The sequence below is a fragment of the Temnothorax longispinosus genome, chromosome 2 (genome assembly GCF_030848805.1).
Source record: "Temnothorax longispinosus isolate EJ_2023e chromosome 2, Tlon_JGU_v1, whole genome shotgun sequence".
In the NCBI taxonomy this organism is placed as follows: Eukaryota; Metazoa; Arthropoda; class Insecta; order Hymenoptera; family Formicidae; genus Temnothorax; species Temnothorax longispinosus.
The window spans coordinates 20,400,679-20,428,315 of NC_092359.1; the positions used below are offsets into that span (position 1 = coordinate 20,400,679).

General features: G+C 47.7%; 2 protein-coding genes across 10 annotated transcripts in view; both read left to right on the forward strand.

The window, feature by feature from the left end:
• LOC139808595 (uncharacterized) overlaps positions 1–10,020 on the forward strand; it is a 128,336-nt gene extending 118,316 nt beyond the window's left edge. For 4 of the 7 annotated variants that reach the window (XM_071770741.1, XM_071770739.1, XM_071770737.1 and 1 more), the window contains exons 4-7: positions 3,487–3,777; positions 4,025–4,175; positions 4,312–4,525; positions 4,611–10,020. In XM_071770741.1, the coding sequence (XP_071626842.1) occupies positions 3,487–3,777; positions 4,025–4,175; positions 4,312–4,525; positions 4,611–6,974 (3,020 nt within the window). In that variant the 3' untranslated portion in view covers positions 6,975–10,020. Of the gene's footprint in view, positions 1–1,281; positions 2,150–3,486; positions 3,778–4,024; positions 4,176–4,311; positions 4,526–4,610 lie in introns of those variants that run through there. The other 3 variants (XM_071770744.1, XM_071770740.1, XM_071770742.1) reach the window with 3 other exon arrangements.
• A 10,497-nt stretch (positions 10,021–20,517) lies between these two features.
• Chi (LIM domain-binding protein 2 Chi) overlaps positions 20,518–27,637 on the forward strand; it is a 138,151-nt gene continuing 131,031 nt past the window's right edge. For all 3 annotated transcript variants that reach the window (XM_071771100.1, XM_071771103.1, XM_071771101.1), the window contains exons 1-2: positions 20,518–21,858; positions 22,453–23,107. In XM_071771100.1, coding sequence (XP_071627201.1) covers positions 21,834–21,858; positions 22,453–23,107 — 680 coding nt within the window. In that variant the 5' untranslated portion in view covers positions 20,518–21,833. The remainder of the gene's footprint in view (positions 21,859–22,452; positions 23,108–27,637) is intronic.

Genomic DNA, 27,637 nt, shown 5'->3' on the forward strand with positions numbered 1-27,637 from the left:
CCGGCGCTTATGTGTGCGCGCGTTTAACTTGTAAGAGACGCTTGTAACGTACGACCTTAAAGTTTGTTTACTAGACACTACGAACATGTTATATGTCAATATACATAGTACATAGTACGTTATCTATTTAGTACTATAAGCACTGGCATCATTATTAGCTTTTACTCATCTTTCGAAAGAAATGGCAATATACAACAGTTACGAAAATACTGATATGCTTTTAATACTAGGAGCTTGTCTCGATAATATTTCAATTGCACTCAATTACCAGTAACTGTACGCTAATTAGCACGCAATATACATATAATTAAACACATACGTGCGTGATATTTTCGCATTTAAAATAATTTTTCTCGAAACACGCGCAATCGATAAAGAGACTTATTCTACTCTTTTTTTTACATATTTCTTTTATAATACGATAAACTTCCCGTTAGTCTTATTATGATTTATTAACTTTTACTGGAGAAAAATTTTTTTTGAATGAGCATCATTTTACCGTAAATAATCGACAGCTATTTTGATGTAAAAGAGGGAAAAATACGAAGCGTCATATTTTATTTGTGTTTAATGCGGAACTTGAGAAGGGAATTTTAGAATGTTTCGATCAGATATTCAAACTCCTCTCTCTCTCTCGCTCAATCATTTGTAAATTAATACAATACTGCAATTAATTAAAATTCTCCCGTTTGAATAACGAATATAAATAAACTGTAATCAATATCTTTGCAATGGTAATGAGCAACGGTAACACAGAGCTTTTTTGCAACACGATACAGTTTCGCACGAATCTCCCGTGATAACAAATTCACTTTGCGCGTTTATATCCATCCACCATATACGCGGCGCCCAGAAGAATCCGGAAATATGTGAAACAAGAAGCGAGCCGATGTTATTTTCCATTCTCGCGCGGTCTCCTCTTTGTACTCGTCGAACGGAATGCGAAGGGATGACACAGAGATGCCGATCGGCAAAACATAGCAGCGAGCTTTCGCTTAACGATATATACCTATACGCTAGTCGCCGGCGTCGGCAAAAAAAAATAAACAGTCTGCGGCTGTTTCATGAGTGTTTCATTGGGCCGCGCGCGCGCTCGATGCGGGAGCGATCCCGAAGGATGTAATAATAGACGAGATAAGATCCAGCGGCGCGCTACCGAATTGGGTTCAAGCCCCTAGATCTTTCCCCGTTGTACGGGAAACGCGTCGTCGGCGAATCCGTCGTCATCGCGCTCCGTGCTCCGTCGCACTCGACGCGTTTCCCGACGCATCGGTCGCGCGTAAATCGAGAGCGCGGGGGGGCAAGGCAAGGCGCAAGGCGCGTCGCGTCGCGTCGCGTCGCGTCGCACCGTGCACGCATGATCCTGCGCTCGTGAGCGACGACGACGTGTGCATTCGTCCGACGTTCGCGTGCCCGCCTGGCGGATCGACCGATCGAAAAATCGCGTGGTCCCCCCCCGCGCGCCACGTGACCGTGTATTGACGTTGCCGTGTCGAAAATCCCGATCGCCCGTCCCCGCGCACCGTCGCGGCGCCGCGCCGGTTAGTGGTCCCCCGACTTCGACCCGCGATCAAATTGTGGTTTTTTTTTCGTCAGCGCGATCTGGTTCATCGCCACCGAGACGCTTCATCGCGATACACGTGATATCGTCCGTCGCGGATCCGACGGGCGCAACGTAGCGAAACATTGTGCGTGGCCCGACGGGCGGACGATAGTGCAAATTGTACGGTCCGACGGATCGTTTGTACCAGACACACGCACGCACACGTGCGATTCGAGTCCTCGTATACATTCCGCGCGTATCGCGGAAAATATCCGATTAGCGGGAGGACACTGGTGGAAGAGGTTCCCGGCGAATTCCCCTCCCCGGTGAGGACGGAGAGGTGCAACCTGCGACTCGACAACGAACTCTGTGACTCGTTTGTTTCCGACGTCCGTTACGCGCTCGTCGCGTATTTTCGGCCGAGTTTTTACGGTTGAGAAAAGCTGTCGTCGTCGTCGCTATCGCCCGAGAATTATTACAATTATCGTGCGGCCGTCGATAAACCGGCAATCGTGAGTGTCGCCCGACGGATAAGCCTCACCACGGGAACAATGGCCATTGTGATGAGAATTCAGAATAATAAAGTGGTTTACCTGAATATACCTGGTAAGACGGGGCGAGATGTGTGTGTTTGTGGAATCTGGAAGGAAAATTTATATATAAAAAAAAAAAAAACTCCGGGTCTCGTGTCTCTGCGCGAATCGATTTTCTTTGAAAGTGCGCGTCGCGTACACGTGTTGCCGCCGGCCGGCGTAATACAGGTAGTTTCAGCGCCAAGTTAAGTCGAGATTAACGTAGATTGAATGAGATTATCAGCCGTCGGCGAAGCCTTTTCGCGAGGCATTTAGCGAACTACGTTTGTCGCGCTACCTTTTTCTCGTTTTTTTTTTCCCCGTAAACCGTAGACCATTGACAATCGAACGACGTCGATAATTGGCCTAATGTTTCAGCCCGCAGTTATTGCCCGGTTAAAAATTACCGGTGTGCGTAAATTCCGGCGTAATTTTGTCGTGACCAAATTATCGCACGTCAACGTGTATATCGAGATACCACAATAACGAACAGAAATCGAAGCTGCAATCGTGATTTCATAAATATTGCTCGCATATGATTACTATTGTAGTACTCGTGTGATTAAACGGACGGAGTAGGAAATTACGCTTCGTATTGGATTTTATGACGCATAAATTTTGTCACGTAGAACGTCGGTCAAATTTATAAACAAACTTGAGAATGGTTGACGTTGTAAATCGCGTTACTACGAACTTTCGAGTCATTTCGACATCCCCGGTCCGTTTATCGATAATATTGTTCCGCATCAAGATAAATAAATACTTCCCCGACCTTGTAATCTACTACGGGATATTCAACAGGTCACGTGTGCTTATCGTGCTCACGTGTCTTACTATCGTGATTACGACGTTAATGCCTGAAATTAATTTACGTGGAATTAGTTTGTTATTTTAGTTGAAATCATTTTAGTTGCAGTTGCTTTACGTGAAATTATTTTACGTTAATTCGTCGCGTGTATCTACGTGTTGCATAATAATGTTACGTATGTACGTAAGCTTTCTAACAAAGAAGAATGCGATATACAACGCGAAAGCTTTTTGATTGTTCGATACAATACATTTTACGAATAAAATTCACTTTGAATAAGTTATTTAGTTATTCAACACGAAAGCTTTTTGACTGTTCGGTACAATACATTTTACAAATAAAATTCTCTTTGAATAAGTTATTTAGAATAGACCAAAGCGGGACGAAACATTTTGCAATCGTTATTCTTATCGTCGTTAGCGATAAACCAATTCTTACTAATATATTTATATATCAAGGATGGCATTTGGCCTCCTTTTTTCCAGTCGAGATATTAAAATTTATATGCAAAAGATACGAATGAGCCTAGCGCGATGATTGAGCAATGTGTTTGTGATTTTCAGCACCGAAGCTAAAAGGCAGACCACGAAGAAAGCGTAAAAAGCGCAGCGCTTCGCCGGGTGAGTCCTCGAACGAGAGCGAGGCCTCGGTGGCGTCGACGTCGAAGAGCACGTCGGCGATCACCAGCACTAGCCTGGTGATACCCACGGTCGGGAGGCCGCCCTCGTCCGGGGTACGGCGGAGCGAGAGGAAGACCAGCGCGGAAGAAAAGAAGTTTATCACCGACGTGCAGAGTTTTATGAACTCTCGGGGTACGCCGGTCGGAAAGATGCCACTGCTGGGCTACAGGCAGAGTCAGTATCTCAGTTATTTTTTCCTCGGATTTGTTATCCGATGACCGGTCTTGCCACCGGAAGGGCAAGACCGATTTTTCTGATTTTTTTTTTCGAATTTATATTTTCGCGCGATTCCTGGCGGCGCCGGCGATTTGGCTGCCAGACTGCAGAGAGCTAAGACACAGCAGGGTTTCCTTCTCGCAAAATCCAAGATCGCGGTCGGTTCCGTATTTACGATCGTAACGATCCTTTTTTCTCTTCGTAGTCGATCTGTTCCTGTTCTACACGAAAGTGCAAATGCTCGGTGGTTACGACTCCGTCAGCGCTGGTCGCATGTGGAAGACCATCTACGACGACATCGGTGGCCACACAGGTTCCACTAGCGCGGCAACTATTACACGTAGACATTATGAAAGGTGAAGTACTTCAGCGGATTCTAATCACGATTGTCTTTAGCGTTAACATCTCTGCGACATATGTACATTTATAGAGATTTTTTTTAATATACATCATCCAAATTGCATTTGAATTATAATAAGATTTACGCTGCAGGTTATTACTACCTTATGAAAGGTATCAGCGAGGCGAGGAGACAAAAGTGAGATTGAATCACGGACGACGTACCAAGAGTATAAGCGTGTCCGATGATTTAGATATCAAGGAGGAACCGAGTGATCTGTACATGTCGGAAACACCTCCGCCTATAGATGCAATTCCTGCGATCACAACGCCTCCCTTACAACCAATAATGTCAGCAACAACAACGGTAAATGGCACTAGTCTCATCGTCATGAAACTACATACATTTAATGCAGCTCAAATTATTCATGACGTATCCTTTCCACTTGCAGACTTTACTCTCGAGTGAGAAACCCAAACTAGAAACCGGCAAGACGTCCTCGTTACGTAGCGTGCGAGTGAAGCCGGAACGCCTGAAGTCCTTGAATACAATAATCGCCAATAACGCGACACCTTCCAGCCAGCAAGCTAGCCAACTGCCAAGTCCACCGCCATCCTCCAACACGTCTATCTCAACGCCCAATAGCACACCCTCCACAACGCCGACGAATGGTACCAGTAACAATCAGAGTGTCTTAGAGAGGCAGCTCAACAGTCCTTTAATTTCCCAACAAGTTCCACCATCGTGTTCGCCACCAGGCTTGCCCGTGACCAGTGTAGCGACAAACGCGTCGACGGTTGTCACTTTAACGCCTCCACCTGAGAAGGATATGAAGGAGATCAAGTTGGATTCCAAGCAGACGACGCTACTGGCGCAAGGCAAGGAAAATATACCACTGTTCGGCGGCGAGAAATTCGCGGAAAAAACGATAGTACCTCCGCTCTCCAGATCGCCCGAAGTGATTGATCTTGAAAACGAGAGCGACACGAGTCGAGACAAGATAATTATTCCCAGCTTCAAAAAACGCAAGCTCGAGATTTTGCGCGAAGGCGGTCTCGAAGTCACCGCTGTCGATCTGGACGCACGACCGAGCGTGATTCAGACCAACGTCTCCATGTCGCCGCAACACCAACAGCAGCAGCAGCAACAACAACATCAACAACAACAACAACAACAACAACCTCTGCCGGCCACAATGAAATCCACTGAAGAGAAGCAACCGTCGATCTCGCCGTATCCGCTTCCAGTCACGCCGAATTCCATTCCTAAATTGATATCCGTCACTGTGACGCCCGACATAGGACACATGTTACCGTCACCGCACGACCATCAAAATCATCAGCCGCGAATATCAGTGGTCAAACAACTACCGGCTCATCATAACAATAACAACATCAGCATGATGAACAACAATAATGTGACGAACAGTCGGGTGATAAATGTCGGTAACTCGAACAATACTGCGCTGTTGCAGTTGTACGCGAACGTCGCACCATCGACGATTCCGTCTGCGCAGCATCCAAACCACCGTTTTGTTCCGCCAAATATTCCAAATGGCAGGTTATTACCACCAAAGGTGACACAGTCGAGGTCGATATTTGTGCACAACGAAAGGACGGTTTATGGAAATCCTAAGGATATTCTTAGCTCTCCACCAAAATATCGCTTGCCGCATCCACATCCGCATCCGCATCCGCATCCTCATCCGCATTCGCATCCGCATCAACAGCAGCAGCAGCAGCCACAACAACGCTCGCAACATCCGCAAATGAGCTCTAGCAACGACATCGGACAAGGAAGTGTTCTCGATCTGACGCAAAAGTCTGACGAGAAACCGACGTTCCCTAGGCCCAGTCTAGAAATAGTCAGAGTACCTGTAGTACAGAGGCCTAATCCGTTAAATCTGGACGTGCGGAATTCACCGGTCAAGGACAAACCGTCGGACAGACCTGTCGCCGACTGTCCAAAACGTGTACCCTTCCCCGCCTACCAAAATGTAATCGACAGTCGAACTATCGCGTCGAATAACCTCGAGATTACGTTAGTGAATCCCAAGCACAAAAACAATCATCACCTCATGCCGCCTCACGTCCAAATACCAAGTCCACCTAATAAGAGCAATGCGATAGGAGTGATAAGTAGCGCGCAAAGGAGGCAGCAACAGCCGCAGCAACAAATGAATGGAAAGTATACGGTGAGAACCGAGCCGGTTTCGCCATACACACCGAGGAAGCCGAGTCATCCCATCATACCGAACGTACCCAATTTGAATCACCTGAATCACATTGGAAGTCCGTTTCCCAGAATGCAGGCAACGACGTTACAACAACAGCAGCAACAAATGAGCATTGATAGGAGGAAAGCGGCTGCGGAGGCCGGCAGGGATCATCAACATCGTAGGATCAGCGAGGGCGAGAAATCATCCTTGGCAGCGCAACTGCAGCAGCAGCAGCAGCAGCATCAGGAATCGAGGCAGAGCGAGGCCGGACGACGGCACAGTTTACCCAGCATACCGTCGGGTTTCGTGCCGACGGTACCGCAAAACAACTCTACCGCCTATCCGATGCCGCAACTGCCAAACGCGTCCGGCAAGTTCCTCCCAATTCTGGACCCCATGTACTACTCGTTCTATAACGGTCTGTTCCCACCGCCGATTCCGCCCACGGCCGCAGCCGCTGCCGCTGCATCGTCGTTTTTACCGCCGGAATTTAGCGCGTATTACAAGGAATTACTCGCTTCCTCGCAACCAAGACTGACGGGGATGATGGGGCAGCCGCCGCCGCATCAACAGCCGGCCGCCCCAACGTCTAAGTAAGACAATGGGATCTCAACATTTAGGGTTTCCGGCATAGCGAAAGATGCTTTGATTACTAGAGAGACAAGGATCCGTCGGACTTCTTCGCTGTCGAATTGTATATCAGCGAGTGAAGCGATTTATTGACAAGAGTGATGTGGTTCGTTCAAATTACCTATATTCAGTTATGTTGTTTTTATTCGATTTGAGCATCAACAAGACGAAATTATTCACACTGTTCGTTCATGATAGAACAGTGATAGTCCCACAGAGTCTCGTATAGAGGTAGAATAAAATATCGGTCAGGTTGACGCAGATTTCAAAGATGATTTCTGTTATTACAAAAATATTCATAATGCGTTTGATGAGAGATGCAATAAAATGTTTGATCTTGTTGCCCGTGCAACATTTTTTGTCGCTCCAAATTAAACGCGCAGATTTAATATAATTAATGTTTAATAATTAATAATATATGTTATATATCCAGTATATGTGGGTATATTACAAGTCCTGGCCTCCGAAACTATTGTAAGTTCTTGAATTTACCCCTGCGCGAGACTCTAGAGGATTATCGTTATTAAGAAAAAGACCCCTGTGATAAAAGTGCAACAAAATGTATTGCTATTCAAGGAGACAGTCGATGGAATTCACAGAAAGTCGTTATTTTTATATGTTTATTTTATATAAATTGTTTACGCGCGTTTTTTGAGTTTCAATTGATGTTACGAGGCAAGAAGCATTTAAATTTCGGAAGCTCGCACTGTCTTAATGCCATGCTAGAGCTTCCGAACGTTTCATTCTCTGAGCTCCCAGAGAATAATTACTTTTTTTCTTTTCATACGTTTCAGATTACGTATTTTCGAGTATCGTTATCATTAGTTTCAATTCGTTCTTTATTTTCGATTTTCGTTTCGCAAGCGCACATTTCGATTTATTTTCAATGCACCATGTGATAAAACCCGATGCAAAAAGAGAAAAGAAAGAGCAACGGCGAACATTTGGCCGGCGGATCATCGGAATGTATAATTGTTTACTGTGTGTAACGGGGTAAATCTTATGTAGTAACGCTCGCGAAAACCCTATGTACTGTATAAGCTAGACAATTTTCATTATAATAATAATAAAAAAAGAAGGAAACACTCGTACACACAATCACATACACCGCTCTGTAGTCACCTCTAACGATATAAGCGCACGCATGCAATGTTATAGCAGCGACAATGTATATAATGTATATAATCACGTAAATCATTAAGCTAGACAAATCCTACATTATCTTTCAACATTACGTAAGGAAGTTAAGTTTAGTAAGTGTACACAGGCTGTCTTGCTCGTGTGGCCAACGATTGTCGTATCGCTGTTTCCTTAACGAGGAACGAAAAAAAAATACGATATTTTACAGAATATTTCCGATGGTCTCTTTTTTCGCTCGGAAGACAATTTGTGACGATCTTTCGTTTTCTAGCCGTGTCGACGCAGTAGTAGTAGTGTGACCTTTCGTTTTTAATCTCTGTGTAAAACCAACGGAACCGAATGCGCAATCGACCGATTGTTACGCGATCGCTACCAAACGTGATCGAACATCGCGGGCCACCACAATACTTTGAGAAAAAAAAACAGATTTAAAAAAATTTACTGACGGTATATCCATGTTAAATGTAGACATATTGATAGAATTTGTTCGTTTTAGGATACTCTGATCAAAAAGATACTAATAAATATGAGAGTAACGTTAAAAGCATTCGTAACCCTAAGAACGTACAAGAGGAAGAAAGATCCGTTTCGGATCGTTCTGGCGAAAAAAGAAGAAAATCAGATTTCTATATTGATGTCTTTCAAGAGTATGAATTGTTCACGTTTTTTCGGATGGTTCTTTCGTGATAAACACAAAGGCGTTCCGGCGCCGATTGCGAGACCGCGGCTTGATTAACAATTAAAAAAAAAGCCTCCAGTGGTATTCAACGGGTCGTGAAATCGAATTAAATCGAATTATCGAGCAGCGCGCGCGAGGGTCAGGCGAAGGCGGAGACGACGCGAAAACGCTTACCACTTGTTGTTATTTTTGTAAGACCGCGGCTGACTTCCGGCGACCCGGGCGCGTCGCGACCACGCCGTCGCGTCGCGTCGCTTTTCAACATGGTGCTATGCGACGAAAAATTCTATTGTAAGTCTTTTTCGAAAATTTTAAACGGGCGTTGTTGGGTACCAGTGGATCTCTGGCGCGATCGCCCGAAAGAACTACGTACACACACACACACATACACGTATACACACGTACACACAATCTTAAGATAGATCTTCACGTCCAAGTCTGATAAACGTATACAGAAACGAGAAGCTAAAGGGACTCCACGGGTTTCTAGCGTATGTATAAAGAAAGGGAAGAAGGTAGTCGAAGTATACGGATGCGGATTGCGATTCGGTGTAAAATCGCGCGGTTCGTGCGGTATATAAGGAAACGAGCGAAGAGAACGGCGAAGCGGATATTGTCGAGTCTCCGCAAAGGGAAAGGCTTTTACGAGAATACGTGCCATAAAAAAAAAAGAAACTGATTAGATAGCGACTACGAGAGATCGAACGACGGCGACGGTCATTTGTACATGCTTTTGACGAGCCCCCCTTAACAGTTCGAGAAACTATAAGAAGATAGACGTGAATCGAAAGGGAGAAAAATGATAAGAATAATTAACAATGTGCAAAGAATTCCACGTGGAAGATTTTATATGATTTTTCGTTTATATAATTCTGTTACCGCGATTGTTTTTATAAATCTCGAGTCCTTTTTTAGCGCGCGCGCGCGCGCGCGCATGCGAGTGTTAGGATAAACGATGTGTGAGTGAGTGAGTCGTGGGAGAATCTTTGGAGAATGTTTCGAGGAAGAGTCTACGAATTGTTTTCGTTTTTTTTTTTTGCGAAGTTTTCCCTTCATTTTGTATACTTAGTAGAACGATTTTAGCATAACCCTCGTTTTCCCACTTTAATATAATAGTAATTATTACGATACAAAATATTTTTTATTATATGGGCATTTCAGTTCCTAAGTTGGAAATAAAATATCTACTACAAACGGGCTTTTTCTTATTGCCAATTGAACACCAAGCGAACTATCGTGTCGTGAGAACGTATATTTTTGCTCCTTAGATGTTTTTCCAAAAGAAGCTGAAAGGCGCACTTGCAGATTTTTATTCCGAGAAGATTTACCTATCTCCCCTACGAGAGATATCTGTACTCCTTCATCGCAGATTAATCATTTCTTATAATCCTCAAATTTCTTTCCTCTTTAGAGGAGATAAAGTAATTTACAATTTTTCTTATGCTTTACTGAGACAATACGGAGAGATTTATTTGTAATAATCTTTTTCTCTTTAATATTTCTTGTTACTAATTTTAACTGTATCTCACACGTATTGGCAATTTACATGTGCATGTCATTATTAGAATCGTGGATGCTAATTGCTCGTTTGCGCAAGATGGAGCATCGAAGTTACAACGTCGCGCGAGGCACAGAGATCGCGAACGGGATCGGTAAGAAATTAAAATGCCAGAGCGGAGTTTTAGTCATAAGCGAGTATATACGCGCTTCCCCATGGATACGCTCGTCGTAATCGAGAGGACGCCTCCCATTGGTCCGGCCGTCGGCGCGCGACGTTATGAACTCGGCAAAACGACTGAAAAACGAAGGAAAAGGCAACGCGCGGCGCGGAATGCACGGGCACATGTGCCGCGAAATTTAAAATCTCTTTACGGCTGCCATAAACCGATAACCTGTTTAACCAGTCTGGCGACGGCGCGGACCGCGCCGGACATTTTACCTTCGCAAAATCACTTCTATTCCGTTTTTTCATCGGCGTCGTTCCGTCGTTTTCCCCCCTTCTCGCTCCTTTCTTTTTTCCTTTCCCTGCTCCGGGACGGTCGACCGCTTTGTTTTCAGGAGAAGCATCGTTCTCTCTCGAAGTCACGTGTCCACGAGCCCGCGACAATTCCACCGGCGAATCGCGGGATCGAGAAATGATCGCTTTTTGATAGCTATCGAACTAAGGTCGTGAAAAGTTTTTCGCGACAAACGATATATAGTTTTTCGTTTCGCGAAACTCTTGCCGTCCGTCACAGTTCGAACGGCTTTAATTATAATTGCCAGTAAGGGTTACTGGTATAAAGAAGCCGGGGCCGGTTCTTTTATGAGCGTTACGAGATATGGATCTACCGCTCGGTCTAATAATGTCTTACGAGTTGCGGAGAACACTGAGCACCGCGCATGCAAGAGTGCATTCACGGGATTTATCACTGCACATCGTTCCGGAATGATAAAACTCAAAATTTAGAGAAATAATTTATACGCTTCAATTATTTACCTTAATTTATGTCATAAATAGAAAGACGTTCCATAACTGTCTTGTACACAAGATACATAAACGAGAGGATATTAATTTTATAATATTTTCAGAAGAATACGTCATAAATTTGAGTCACTTATTCAACTTAATTTTAATATCTACGTTTGATATTACGGGCCGGAAGTAATATCTGCTGAACAAAAATGGAAAGAGAGGAAAAAATTAAGTCCCGCTCGTACATGCGCGCGTAGGAAGACGAGCACGAATGATTGTTGCTAAATTTTTTTGATTAATTGTAAGTATACTATCTACAGATATTAGATAAGTAACATAAATAGAATTTAAGTGTCTTCTAATATTTTTTGCATTTAATATTGAGAAGAAACGATTAATACACAAAGATATAAACAAAGTAATAATGCCAAGGTAGGTTGCATGAAGTCATAACATTGAAGAATATCGCGGGACATTCGTTTATCGGTTATCCGATTTGCTACTCCGGTACTCGGTATGAGTGCCGCTATCTTTTCGCATGAAACTTGTATCACGCGACGTCGCTCCGGTTTTAGTACTCCGCAAAGTATAATAACACAACTCGTCTCGTCTATTATAAGCTTTTTATCAATTAACTTCGGATCATGTGTGGCGCGATTGAAGAGCGAGTAAAATGACGCCTTATCGAAAGATAGAGTAAACCAGAAAATATCAGGCAAACGAATTATCTCTCCCCCCCCCTCTCTCTCTCTCGACTTGTACCGACTTCCGGCTTGCTACAATAATCAAAGTACACTCGAACGCTCGGTGTATCTCGGGATGCACGCGCGGGGTGTCAATCCCTCGTGCACGTACGGACGCTCGCGTGCGTCGCCGAGCGACGATCCGGGCGCGGGCGGTGGGGGCAAAATCATGTTTACCTCTCCATTCAGCCCGGCTGGTGACAATCGACAAACACGCGGCCACCGCGCTGTAGTATTGTCGCGCACCGCCGCATGCCAAACCGCCCCTATGTACACTGCGGGATCGCAGTTGGACCCGCACTCGTCAACCGGGAATCCGCCGCAGCATCCGCGGTCCTCCCTCGGCCACCACCGTCGTCGTCGTCGTCGAGGCGACGCGACGGCGAGTCCCGAGAGCGGGGAACGCTTTAATTTCTTCGTCGATACCGTATACGTCCGACGACCGAGCTTGCGCGGGTGGCCGAGCTTGGGTGGTCGCGGCCGATCGTGGGTGACGTCGCGCGGAAGGGTTATTTACGTAATCGCGCTCGCGCACCGCCACACGCGCGATCGGCCGTTCGCCGCGATTATTAACCCGCGCGGCGGACGTGCTCGCCGCGCGATCATCAAATTATACGACGTGGATTATTTTTTTGTCGTGCTTAAAAGGGATTAACGACGGTGAAATTATATGCGAGAGGGCGCGTTCTTAACCGCGGGATATATACGCGAGTTTCTTGCGACTCGCGTGGCGCGCGGGCAGAGACGGATGCATAACAGTCTCGAGCGTTTAATCGCTCGAGGAAAATAAAACGAGTCGAGAGCGAAAATAAGGAGCGAATAAGTTACACGTGGGGGGGGGGGGGGTAAAGCGCCGGTACGAGTACGCAAAGACGAGTAGCCGCGTTTCAAATGCAAATACCGAAAGCTAAAGCGATCAAAGAGTTTATTCTCTAAACGGAGCACTAAAACCGGAACGACGTCGCGTGGTACAAGTTTCATTTGAAAAGATAGCGGCACTCAAGCCAAGCAGCGAGTCGGATAAACGAATGTCCCGCGATATTTTTCTACGTTATGACGTCATGCAACCCACGTATAATCTTTATTTTCTACCGGAGTAATCGAGATTCGCGATAAAGCGACACGTCCGTCAAACAGATACATTTACCTGACGCGTATCAGATGTATCTCCCGCTTTTGCGCTCGATGCAACATGCACAGAGTACCGGAATCATCAGTCGAGAGGGAAAAAATCAGCGGCGGTCCGGTTGTTGATCATGAAGAAAGGAATGTTAACGCATTGCGGCGCGGACCAGACATTTTATTGCCAATCATATCCAGTAGCCAGCTATTTTTTCCGTATCTCAAATATTTTTAAATTACTCATGATTTGTTCGCAATTAAAAATTACTGTTACGTTATCGAGTAATAAACTGCTTTTGACTGATAAATAAAAAATGCAAGATTCACGTTTGCGCCGATCGTTTTTCGCGGCGCGCACCTCCTCTTCCAAGAGGTTCGGAATAACATAATGCGTTACCACGCGTTGTAACTTTGCAATCGCGACTCGGTGAGAAACGACGGACGCGTGACCATAGCGTGTATCATCATTCGCGATGTTCTGATAGACGGATGACGATAACGTTACGAGTCTGAACGCATCTTCGCCAACTTTTCTCCGAAAAATCGCGAAAGATGCGCCGTCCATTTCCTAGATACTTTTGTCCCTAACGATGAAAAGAAAAGCCATAGTCGCGATGCGCGACAGTTATTTTAAGAAAGGTATCAATATTCAATTAAACGTTGCATGCGTGCGAAATTACGTAACGCGACGGCAAATGCATTCAAAGTGGTATCGACAGATGTCGTTAGGTGGTCATACACACAGGTGAGGATAAAATAGGAATAAAAACCGGAAGAGAGGAGAATCGCGGAGCGCTTAAAAACTTAAGCTTAAAAGCAAAAATAATATCGTTATATGCGCAGGCGTTTTCATTTCAGGCCGATTAATCGAATCACGTTTGACACGGATATATACTGCCGCGGATACTCCGTAACAAAGTCATTGACGAATCATTTATCGATACTCCGCGAGTATCGGAGTGTGTCAGTGGCCGTTTCTCGTTTGCGGTACACGCTATCGACAGGACCCGTGAAATACGCGGGGATATCGATCGAGGCCGAGACAGGCGAGAAAGAGAGGTGTCATGTGGGCGGAAGAGATGCAGATTTCGTATAGCCGCGTGAAATGACGAGTCTTCGGATTTCGTACGAAATTGGTGACTGCGCGCGAAGCCGAAGACGACGTCTCTTCCGCCCGGTTCTCATGAGCACTTCACCCGCCAGACAATAGTTTACCGTATCGACCTATTCCCCACTCCTCCCTCTCCTCTTCCTCCTCCTCCTCCTCCTCCTCCTCCTTCTCCGCCACCTTCTCCTTCTCCTTCTCCTCCTCCTTCGCCCCCGACTCCGCCGTGCTTGTTCACATCTACCTCCAAGTGCCACTCCGCTCAGCCAACCACGAACCCGCTTCTTCTGGTCTTCCCTTCGTGCCTTTCCACGAATTCAACTTGCTTCTGTATCGTGAACTCCGAGGCTTCCGAGTTCAGCTAGGAATAGCTGCGAGCCGCTCTTGTGGGATTGAGACTTTTCCTATTTTCGTGCGATAGTCGCACCTCCAACGAATCTTATGTACAAAAAGTACAAAACGATACGATTGCATTAGCGTCGTCAATTTCATGGAATCTACGATGATTCGCTATTTCGCTGAAAATATTCGATACACTGGCCGGAAGGAAAGTCCAACTTCACACAGCCTGAGTTATCATCAAATAATGACTACAGTCGAATCTACACTTATAAAATACAAATATCTTCTATCACATTTATCGACCGGCAAATAATCGGCGTGTAGATTACCGAGTTGGATAAAATATACAAAATTCACATAGAAATGCTATTGGCCTAGTTTACACCGATCTCTTGATACGCGCATCAAATAGTAAATAACTAGTAAATAAGTCTGATTATTGGCTGATCAGTTCAAATATACTATTTGATATGCGTATCAAGAGATCGGTGTAAACTAGGCCATTATTAGGCTACCAGGATCCAGCCTGACCGAAAATGGCATCTTCTCTTCATTAATTGTAATATTCATCGTTATTATAATTCCACGACAATTCTAGTAATTCTTCTCGCATCGCTTATCTTTATACAACCATTTGATCCTTGATGCATATCGAAACGACGATTGTTCAGGCTCGAGAGACGTTCCCGCACTTTGCCAGCGCGTGGCCGACAGTTCCCGAAGGTCGAGATTTGTTCCAAAGTTTGTATGAATGAAACTTATCCTAATATCTCTGAACGGCGTGCGGTTTTCTTCGGCCATTCCGCTGGTAGGGTAGCGGCCGCGAGAGGCGGCCAGACACGCGGGAAGTCGGCGAGGAGAGCACGGACGAGAGAAGCACGTGCGCCGATCTCGCGAGAGAGAGCTCGGCGAGGATCGACCGGCGCGGCGCCGTCCGCGTCGCGCCGCGTCGTATCGCCCGTTTCGAGCAGGGTCACTGGAACGTGCTTGTGTACGAACTGTCTGCAACTGTCATTCACCTCGCGGTACACCACGCGTGTGTGTGTGTATGTGTGCATGCACCGGGGGAGATATTCCCGTCCGTCCCTTATCCGCGTACGCGACAAAACGCGAGAGATAGAGGGACGCGAAGACGAAGAACTCGGGAAACTTGTCGCGCTGAGAAGTTGAGATTTTTATCACGCGCGGAACACGCGCGATGTAAATGCCAAGGATATGCTTCCCGATCCGAGATCGCGCCGGATCTCACGCGTGGATCTCGTCAGACCGATGCGGACTGCTCGATACACGTATTACCAATACGTATTGAAGTTTCGAACCGATTCGAACGGAGCTCGAGATGAGTCGCGGATTGCTATGCGTATCGATGTCGCGATAAGTAGCGGCAATCGGGGACAGTATTCGCAACGACGGAAAGCATCAGAGACTCAGAGACAGATATAGTTACGTTTCCTCCGCAGCTTTGCTACTTCTTTTTTTTCCCACAAGGGCGAACAAAGTTCGAGTTCAGGCCGCGGGTCGATAATGTTTATCGAAACTAGGTATAATGCGAGCCTATAGTAACCTCGACTAAGAAGCTTAGTCTTTCGTGGTGAGCGATTCGTTATATATATTGAGAAAGCCGCATTAAGCCGTCCGTACGAATTGTTCGCGTTATCCCCGCGCGTTGTATCCCAGCTCGCGCAAAAAAAAAAAAATTATTCTCGTAATAAATGAGCGAACGGGGAATCGCGTCGTCGAAATGCTCGCGTCGATTCGTGTGTCACTCCACGAACGCTTTATCGCGACGTAATCGTCGAGGTCGAGGGGGACGGCTGACGCATCGACCGTCGGTCGCCTCCGGCGACTTCCCTCGCGTCTCCGAAGCGTGTAAAAGGCGATCGTCGTGCTGACCCCGAATCGCGGGTTATCGAGTCGCGCCTCCACGCGCGACGGCGGGCGCCTCGTCGGCAGGCAGACACGCATTCGAGACGCTTTGCCGCGCTTCGCGTCGACGACTCGGTGCGTGGAGCAAACCTCGTTGCTCAATCGTGCTATATTCCCAATGCGGCCTTGAACGATCTGCGGCGAGATCAGATGCGGCATCGCCGGGCCGCCGAAGCGGAAGCTGCACGCTATCGCGAAGCGAGACGCGTTGATCGATCATACTTTCTTCGACTCTTGTAGATTCTCTGTTTATCGGATGGATATATGTCATGTTCGAATCACATGATCGTTTCTTACGAGGAAAGGCCCAGAACTGAACTCTGCCGATTTCGATGGAACTTGGCAGGATTACAGAGAGAGAGAGAGAGTTCCCCGAATGTAATGATACTCCTATTTGGGTGCAGACGGTCAACCGTTTCCGAGATATTTTAATAATAAATTTAGTGGCGTCTTTAGTAGAGTTTATTAGGGCATTCACATATATGAGTATTTGTGGCATAGTGGACATGGTAACTGCCTCATAATTTGTTTAACAATAATTAGGAACAATCTACAATTCGCAACAAAATTCTAAACGTAAATGGAAATCTTTTTTAATACGCATGTTTTATTTCGTTCAATACTTCGTTTTTCAAATGTAATTTTTCACCAGAGAGTGTATCCGTCTCTCACGCAAGCGTTACGATCTATAATTTACAACAAAATTCCAAACGCAGCGAATAAAAATCTTTTTTAATACTTCGTTTTTCGAATGTAATAATAATTTTCCACCCGAGAGTGTATCCGTCTTGCGTTCTACGAATGGTCATAAAAATCGTGGCGCAATACTTTATAATTACGCCTTAGCGACGTAACTTCCGCCACGGTAATTCCTCCAAATTTCCCAGGCAGTGAGGTAGGTCGGTATAATCTTCCGTAGCGCCGTGGTTCTATACTAACGGCACACGGAAGGAGCGAAGAACCATAACAGCGCGACAGAGTAATGCCTCGACGCGAACGGCGCGCACACACGCGCGCGTTGCGCAGGAAAAAGAACGCGCACGTCTCCTCACATACACGGCAATTCCTGCATATTTTTCGATAATTTTACTCGCGAGCGGGCTGACTAAATCTTTCAGGAGGAGCTGCAACATTGAGTTTCCGCAATTCAGCATGAAAGCACTCGAGTGCGTCGCCATCGGAATCTTATAAAAGTCTTTTTTTCATCGTGATAAAACCTCACCAAGCATGCACAGCGCGTAGCCCAAAGAAATCTTCTCGAGGAAAGATTTTAAATGGCTTTTACTTAAAATACAAAATTTTAAAATTTCACGAGCGTAATTCTAAAGGTAGCTAGATCGATTCAGTTGTCTCTATAAATTAACGTATGACGCACACAATGATATTCGAATTCTTTTATTGCAATAAGCGTCGGTGTATACTTTTTTCGAGTCATTTTTCGACTCTTATATTTTCGAGAAGAAAAACATTTTCCCGCAAGACAATGTCATCTTCACGCCGGTATCACCGGCTGCACAGCCTCGTAAATTTCGGGAGTAGCGGAGCCTCCTGGCGTTGCATCGTCGCTTGATAGAATGACGTACCGTCCAGCCGCCATAACTTCCGCGACCGGTCGACCCCCGCTGTCGACGTTCCTGGGACATGGGGGGTGTAGGAAGCAAGAGAGCGGGAGCGAGCGAAAGAGCGGAGAGGAGCCGCATGGAGGAGAAAAACGAGGAGGAGGAAAACGAGAGGAGGACGAGAAGGAGGAGGAGGGCGAGCGAGGACGGGCAGGGTGAACCCCTTATTGATTTTTAGGGTGACAGTGTCAACCGGCGGCGAGTGTCGAGTCCCCCGCGACGGGCGACTTTCAAACGACGGCGAGCGAGGGAAACAAAAAAAAAAAATGCGCCGGCCGGCAGCGCGTCGTTGCACGCTCGCCTAGAGAAAAGTCTCTCGATCGCCAATCGCGGCGGGCAAGGGCTACGACGCGGTCCTCCGTCGTCGATGTTCGGTTAGCCGACAACGACAACGACGGGGGACGACGCTAAACCGTCTGCCTTAGTTGGTACGCGCGCCGGGCGAGGCCGTGCAACGTTTTTTCGCCGCGCGTCGCGGCGGTTGGCGGCGGCGACGACGACGACGACGACGGCGGCGGCTGCGGCGACGCCGACGGGAGGAAAGAGTAACCGCGGCGCAGTCCCGTTGCGGTCGGGGGTGCAGCTCTCTCTCGGCGCGCAGGGCCGTACACGTTCGTGGGAGCCGCTCCACGTGGGGCGAGCTCTCGGCCGCCTCTCGCGATCGCACGCGTTTCGTCTTTGACGTCTTTGTCGGGCGGCGCGGATATATATATATAATACGTGTATATATATATAGAAAGATAGATACACCCCTCTGTCGGGGGTGGTTGCCACCTTGGTAACGCGAGGGGAACACTACACGAGGGGGAGGGTGCGAGTCCCCGCGAGCGAACGGCGCGGCGACGGCGAGTCCGTAGTAGTGATCGTCGTTGCCCTTTCTCTATCTCTCTCTCTCGCCGTCTTTCTCTCTTTCTCTCCTTTCTCTCTCACTTTCGCGCTCCGGCTACTTTTTTATTTCTTTTATTCCCACCTCGCGCGTTTTTCCGCTCTCCCGGCTTCGAGGTATAGGCGTCGCGCTGGCGGACGCAAGTGACGCACGAGTTGCACAGGAAACGTGGCTTCTCGGGGCAACGCGGATACGACGTTTCGCCGACTCGCGACGGTGGGATCGTTTGCAAGAAGTAACCCGCGATGTGAACGCGGTAGGAGGATACGATTCGACGGTACGGATCGGCACGCGTGGGATTGCAATTAAACGGAATGCTGGAACGATCTTACGCGATACGGTGCCCGAGAAGTGAAGTGCGCGAAGAAGGAATCGCTTTCTGGAAGCGTCGTGAAGTAAGTCGCGGATTCGCGATTTAACCGTCCGTCGGGTAAACGTTCTTCCGCGAACCTTTCGCGAATTTTGGACGCGTAACGTCGCCGTCACGCACGTATACCCCGCGTCGCTCGCATGCAACAGGCGACACCGCGTTGCCAAAGTTTCCTCTTGATTAATCGATCGGAAATTACCGCGTCGAAGTGACGTAACCGTTTCGCAGGACACGAACTGCGGTCGACGCCGAATTCGCGCGAGAAACCAGCCGCGTCGCGCGCGCTCTCTCTCTCTTTCCCTCCTTCCCTCGGGAAAATAATTCGTCGGGCGGCGGAAGGAAGGGTGACGATTGTCGCGCACTTGTACAGTTGTACACGGAGCGCGAACGAGACGTCGCGAAAGGGCGACCGCGCCGCCGGCGGAACGTTACAGCCGCGAAATTACGCGAAGCGCGGCGCGAGTGACAATCGATACCCGGCGTGAGCGCGAAGGTGTGTAGCCGGGCGGCCCTCGACGGCGCTTGACGTTTCGGCGACGGTTTGGAAAATAAAAAAAGCGTGAACTTTGGTGCGCTTTCGAGCGGTTAACGTACGTTGCGATCGTGGCCGCTGGCCGGAAAGACACACGTCGCCTGGCGGTGACGTGAGCCGGCGCGGCGCGGCGCGGTGTGGCGCGGTGCGACGAGGCGCCATTCGCGTGAGACCAGCGGCGAGGTGGCCGCGCGAGAAACAACAAACCACGCGGCCGGCCGAGAAGGGGTGGACGGCGGAGGAAGAGAGCAGACGACTACTCCTCGGGGGAGGTGCGTGCGTGCGTGCGTGCGTGCGTCGCGTCATGAGAACGCGGCGCGGGTGTGTGCGCGACGAGGCTCCGATCTTCCGGGCCCCTGACTTTACGCCACGGCCGTCGCCCGCGCGCGGCGAGCGGGGAAAAATAGCGGAGAAATGGCAACCCCCTTCGGTGTCCGCGCGTGGAATAGCAATTATCGTCTGCGGCCGAGGAAGAGGTCCAGTTGACACTCGGGCGTGAGTGGTCGACACCGAGAAAAGCGGACGGGAGTGACGGAGACGCCGCGAACGACGCGGGGGAAGGGAGGCGAAGGAGAGAGGAGGAGTGAGGAAGAGGGAGAAGGAGGGAGAAGGAGGGAGAAGGAGGGCGGAACACGTGGTCCGCGAGGGAGCAGTCTGCAGGGGGCGAGGTGCGTGCGTGGCTTGGTTACGCTCCTGGCGGCGCACGTGCGTACGTGCATATCGTCGTGGCACGTGTGAGTGACAGAAGTCGGTGAGCGTTCGCAAGGTGAAGAGGTAATCGAAACGACGGCGTAGTGACGCGTAGCCGACCGCGAATTTTATCGCGACTGTGTTCGCGATTCTACAAAGTGTGCACACCGCTTTGCTCCAAGATTATTGGTGACGTGCCATGATGTTTCGTGAGAATCTTTCGACAAGAACGTCGAAATTTTGAATTCGCGAACGAGCGAATCCGCGAGAATATCCGTTCCTTCTACGAGGTGAAGTTAGCCGTCGGACAGCTCGCGCGAGAGTGTCGCCCTCGCGCTTCGCGCCGTCGCGCCAAGTCGGGCTACGTCCCTGACCCGCGAAGTTCGTCTGTCGACTCCGGTGGTGTTGATTCGCGCTCCGTCCGACTCGCTCTCCTCGTCTCCCTCGCTCGTCCAATCCCCCCCGCGCTCCCTCTCTTTCTCTCTCTCTCACGCTTTCTCGCTCGCTCGCTTTCTCTCCGTCGGACGGGTGGGAGAGTGCTGCGCGCGCGCGCGCGGGCGGGCGCACTCGCGAGGTCGCTTGTGTTTGGAACGTCGTGAACTTTTCTGCAATATGACGACGCGGGGGATGAATGGTTACTAGCGTCATGTCGCAGCAGTGCACGCGCCTGGGAGCGGGTGGGCGACCGGTGTACGTACGAACGCCGGCCGAGGCGTCCTGAGTCGGCGACACGCACGGCCAGGCGGAGCGACGACCGTAGGAAAGATGCCGGCGACGCGACCGCCGCACGACGACGACGACGGGCTCCTGTTGTTGTTGCCGCCGCTGTTTCACCGAGAGGACGAGCTCGCGACCGCGCGCGGTGCGCCGCGACGTACGAACGACGACGCGGCCGCGGACTTCTGAACGAGGCGCGGCGACTGAGTGTGTGTGCCTTCCGCCGCGAAGCCGGCCGGGAACGTCCGGTGCGCGTTTCGTCTACTGGTGCGTGTTACTGGTTTAGGTTAGGTGTGCCGGCACCATAACCTTAAAGCGCGAGTCTCCGGCACGGAGAGTCCGGAGCCCCTGAGCCCCCGCGTCCACCGTCCTGGATTATTATCATTCGCGAGAGAACGATCGGGTACGAGCTCGCGCGCACCTCGCCCAAGTTTCGTGTCCGGACTTCTACGCGGTGGGTGATATCGGTGAGGTGGAATGAGCTGGGTGACCACGGGACAATGAAGGCCAATGGGACAAACAATGGTGATTTTCTTTTACATATGTTTACGTCTGAGTGTGAATTTATACATTTTTCGACTCGGTCGTTACTCCACGTGAAAAGAATGTACTAAACTTTGTGGTAATGCTTGTGGGTTAGAGTGTTGTTTACATAGGATAAATCCTTCGATGCTCCTACAACTGTCAAAAACATAAAACACAAGACTCTTTATTATTTGCGTGAGATTCATTTATATGATAGCTCATATGGACTGCTTCTGGTCACTTTTTCTGTCATGAATATGATGCGAATAGGATAGTCTTGAGTATCGATGGATCATCTGATATAAACATGATTTAGTTCGTTCTTTTATGCTTACATCAATCAGTAATTAAATCAGTTTATTTATGAATGCTATTGCTAGTATGTATTACTGGTCTACAGGTTAGTTATGAATATGATTGGAGAATGTTATTTGTATGACGTGTATCTCTCTCTGTATTTTATTTTTTCAATGATTTCTTATTATACCTGTATCAAGTTATTACGGTTACATCGTGGAATTAATATAAAGAATATAATATTCAGCGTACATGCTGTGTCAACAATTTATAACTACATTACTCATCTCTTTACAGGCTGTAGCCGCCTGAATACGCCATTGGCAGCCACTACCACGCTGGAGGATCCCGGTACACCAGCCTCCTGGAAGGGCCCGCCGCCCGGTTCGGAGGCATCGCCCTTTACGCCCAATTCCGTCGGCCAGGGTGGTGGTCCTGGCTCGGGTCCGTACAACAGCACGGGCGGTCCACCTAGTAATGCGGGCTTCCAAGGGCCGAGTCCATTTCCTGGCAGCGCCGGTAGTCCAGCCGGGGCACCGCCGTATCAGGGCCCACCGCCCGGCTCGGCGACGCCGCAATACACCGCCTCCCCCGCGCCGAGTGGTTCCTCGACGCCCGGTCCTGGACCGCCGCCTAATTCCACCGGTTTTCCGCCACCCCCGAATAATTCCGGTCCACCGTACAATGGGCCCGGGCCCAGTCCGTTCGGGTCACCCTCCGGTGCGCCACCCCAGTTCGTCGGCCGACCCGGCTCCTCGGGACCACCGTTCGTACCACCTGGTGCCGGTAATCCGCATTTTCCGTCGCACGGACAGCCATTCGGCGGACCACAGTACGGTATCCCACCTGGAAGCCCGTTCGGACCAGGAGGACATCCTATGGCTGGACCTATGGGACCTGGACACCCGGCGATGATGGGACCCGGCGGTCCTGTCGATAGGCTGGACCAAGGGTGAGTTTTGATTCTGATTTATTGTATATTTTGAACCTGCAAAGCGAGTGATTGTTCTACATCAATATCTAAGTAAGTAAAATAATTATCACTACACTGAGAAAAAAATTTTCTATATTTTAGTCAATATTAGTTTGTATACAACTGTGACTTCATTTATTAAAATGAAGTCACAGTTGCATGCAAACTAATATTTACTAAAATGCAGAAATTTTTTTTTCTCAGTGTATTAAAGAGACAGGGATTTTTTTGGTACATAATGTTTATACAAAGAGACGTGCTTTTTCTATAGCCTATGCTGATAGACATTGAGATAGAGCTTTGCTCGCTTTGTTTTGAATGTATAATTTATGTTCGGATCACCGATGTTCGACACTACGCTCGCGGATGGAAGCGAACGGTTAAACTTTACTATGAACAATAACACACTCAAATATTATTCCTGCGTCGAATGTGCAAATCGCGATAAACTCCGTTATGGATATTAGCGGGCGTTAAAACGTATTACTTTGCATTAAGTTGCATTTTCTAATTATATAGAAAACTTTGGAAAGATTTTATGCACTGAGAAATGGAGCGCTATTTGTAGAGAAAGTTGCATGCAGCAGCGGTTACGCTAATGATTATTAATCGTAGTGAAAGTTGCTATTATTCTGATTTGCAGTAATTTCAGGTTAGAGAATGTAGAATATTTAGGAAATATGGACGTAAAATTTTACGATCTACATTTTAACGTAGCGAATCAGCGGGAACGCATATCTTTTTGTGTATTCGCGATATATATTTACTGGAGAAAATCTATTTCATATTCATTTCTCCCTTATATCTGGATTATTTATATATAGATTATATAAATAATTTACAATCAAATTATATATTATTTTTTTGATTTTTTATTGTCTAATGCAGCTTTCAAGTTTTATATCCGTTTTACTATTATTTCGTTTTTTTTAATTGATCAATCTAATTTTAATGTTATGATATGATAAGAAAAAACTCACTCCTACATTTTATATAAAACAAAAATTATATATTTCTTAATTTATCTCTCTATGCATTACATTCTCTTAAACGTTCCAAAATAGAGAAAGTTGAAAGTAAAAAAAAGAAAGGAATTGCCGCTCTATCGAACGTTCTCCGCGAGTTTCTGATGCCTCTAAAAAGTTTAGACCAAAACTTCAATACTTCAAGATATAGCCGAAAAGTACGACAGATAAATTGAATCTATATTCATTAGAATTATTTTTGGGTGGGAAAGACTTTGCATTGTTAAAGAGGGACTCCACGTGTAGATGTACCTTTTCAAAGAAATAAAAGGGCACGGCAACGATACGAGAACGATGCGCGCGAGAGTATAGGGTAGGTACGCGTCGCGTGTGTTGACATTCCTAGATAACGCGGTCCACAGGTAGACGACGGCGTTATTTACTGCTTTCGTCTCCCCGTCGGTCCGCATTCTTACTGATAGTCCTGCTCGAGCACGCTCGCATTTACGCCCTTTCGGGATTCGTCTTAATCGTTTGCATCGAGTCATCGTCATTGCCGTTGCCCGAGACAAGCACGTGGAGCGCTCGTACGCTCGACTAACTTATCACGTGCTTCGGGCGCTGCACGCAGCAGCCTGAGACTTCTCTTACTCGCGTGCACACACACACACACGCGGAGAAGCACGCGGGGTTGCTCGGTCGAACGGCGGAAACCAGTTTTTCGAATAGTTTTGTAACAAGCGTCCGGGGCTGTTACGCGCCCCGGATTCGATCGGCCGAATCGGGGAATGAGGCGGAACGTATTATTCGAAACTTGCACGATGCGCGCGATGAGGCTGGAATGCGAGAGATGGATCGCGGGACAGGAAAAATCCGTTACGATTCTAGTAGTCGTCGTACATATGCATGCGGGACTAGGAACTAATACCGCGGTATATAACCGGGGATTATTTTTAGGCGCGGACACGTTCGGTGGAAAACATAGTCGCGACACACAGGCATACTCGTCAAATATGAGCGGGAAAGGGGATATACATATGCACATGTGTATGCATGTATGTGCTTTACGCGTGCCCCACGTGCGTGAGTGCGAACGCGCGGTGTGCGCTCGTCGGTGTGTGTGATGGAATATTCTAAATTCCGGCGAACCACCGGACCGATTGCGTCAAACACGCGGACAGACGCGGTACGCGAGTAACGTCAAGGAATTTTCCGCGTTTTCAAGTGCGAGGATGAAATTGCGGTAAAGAAAACCTCCAATTATATATATCGCGCGATACGGCGGAGAGCAGCGGTAGATCAGCAAATGAAGAAGATATTTCAGAACGGTGAAGCGTTACGTTTTAATGACGAGTTTTAAAAGGTACATGGAATCGGTTATTTAAAATCGAAAGTTGGGGACTTTCGGTGCATTAAATCTTAAAAGCGTAAATGTATCAAGATCTCCTCTTCCGCGATTTTACTCCGGAGTTTCGTGAAACGAAGCTTTAATTCGATGTTTAATTAACAGATAGCCGAAAAACTCTTTCACGTAAGTTTCCGAAAGGGAAAGTCTCGGGTCGAAATTCGCGAGGGCGATGTAATCGGGAAATATACACGTATGGTATTTTATGACCTTTGACATTTTACGAATATATTCATACTTCCTACAACGTATTATGTATTCGATAACGATGGACGATATCGGGGCGCATTTCAAAAACGTAACCCGATTTTAAGGGATCCGCGTTCGGTGTAACGTCGATGAAGAATGCGTGGGAAGTAGAACAACATCATTAGCGAACGGCGCTATAAGCTCTCCGCTGTTTTCCCGAGGGAGCTGAAACGAGGTGAGCCGCGAATAAACGTAACTTAAAAAGGAAGTTTTGCTAGCGAGAGGCGCGCCACGTGGGTGGGTGACGACGTACACATTCATTTCCCGCACCATCGGGAGACCTTAGGAAATTAATAATCGCGAGTCAAACGCCGTTTGTTCTTCCCCGGATTAAAATGCACTCGCGATGGCCGACCGATCTTCCGATGGAAATTAATATCTCGTATTCCAACGCGGTGCTAATACGCGAGACAAATAACGCTCGTATTTCAAATGGGAGTCGCGACGCGGGAAATTAATGTGACACGCGCTCCGGTATCTTCTTAATGCACGTGAGAAGAAGCGCGTTTTGATAATGACAAATTTATGACATTAGGAATTGTGTTTCTCGCATTTTTCTCCCGAGGGCGGTTTTTCCGATTCTCGTAGCCTCGTTCGGCGTTCTGCGCAAAAATTTATATGCGATAACGACGGGAGATCGTTCAATAGCGTCGTATTGAATTACCGGAATATTTTTCTGAGAACAAGAATTAATGCACTGCCCGGGCATAATCGGCGCGGGCGCGCGTCTAGATGGAATTTATTATAGCCCCGCGGTGCACGGGAGTCGCGCATGTCATTAATCAGCCCCGCCGCATCTCGGAGACACGATAGATTGCCTTTAATCAGTCTAATTAGCGATATATACGAAGATTATAAAGTAGCCACGGCCTGAGACGGTGGCGGCCGGCGCGCTACCGCGGAGGATTTATGAAATTGAAACGACAAAGTCGAGCGAGATGCAGTTTCGCTAGCATGAATTTTAATTCCTGTCCACTCTTAATTAACTAACATAAATTATAGGGTAACCCTATAATTTTGTCGACGTTGAATAATCGTCCACCTGTCACAACTTAGTTAACCCCTCCCTCCGTCGCCCCCGCTCTCCGCGAGAGAGGTCTCCGAGAGAGGACACATACGCGCGCTTGGCCGGAGGAGCGGAGAAATTACAGTAAGATAAATTAATCGGGATAAAGTGTGTTTCTCTCGCTCTTCTTTTTTTTCCCCGTTATAAGTATCCCCGGCGTTACATTGTTCGGGGGCGAAAGATCGAAATGAAATAATAAGTGGACACGAGTTTTTGGCTTGGATTGTACCGCGCGAGGTGACGTGAACTTTTGTATGGTGTTGTACGCGACCCACCTCCCTCCTCCTTTCCTACTCTCTCCCCCCCTTTCACCCTAAACCCTCCTAGCCACCCCGGAGGGGTTACGGAGGGTGGGTCGGGGTTTGAGGGAGGCAGAGGGGGGACAGAGAGGGGGAAAGAGTGAACGGAGGTTCTCATATTTCCAGTGTTTTAATTTTTCACGATATCTCTCCGCACTGCTGTCTGCAAATTATTTGTCATCCTCCGTTCTACGCCCTTCGCCTTTTAACACGCCTGGATGCCGTTCTTTTGTCGATTCCTTTAGAGAACGAGATGTAGACGACGGACGAAGGACTCAATTGTCGCGACCATGACGCACGGATCGATAGTTAGCGCGTGTTAAAGGTGGCACAAAAATTGCAGCAATTTCACAAATCTCGCGAAAGCGCTACCTTTTTCCGTCTCGACGTGTCCTTTTTGTGCGACGCGTGTGAGATGGAGAAAAGTTATATATTTCTTGTTGTGTGTTTGCGAGCAATACCGTCGAGAAAGAGAAATTCTTGTAATAATTAGAATCATATTACATCATAAATTTTTGTTTCAGT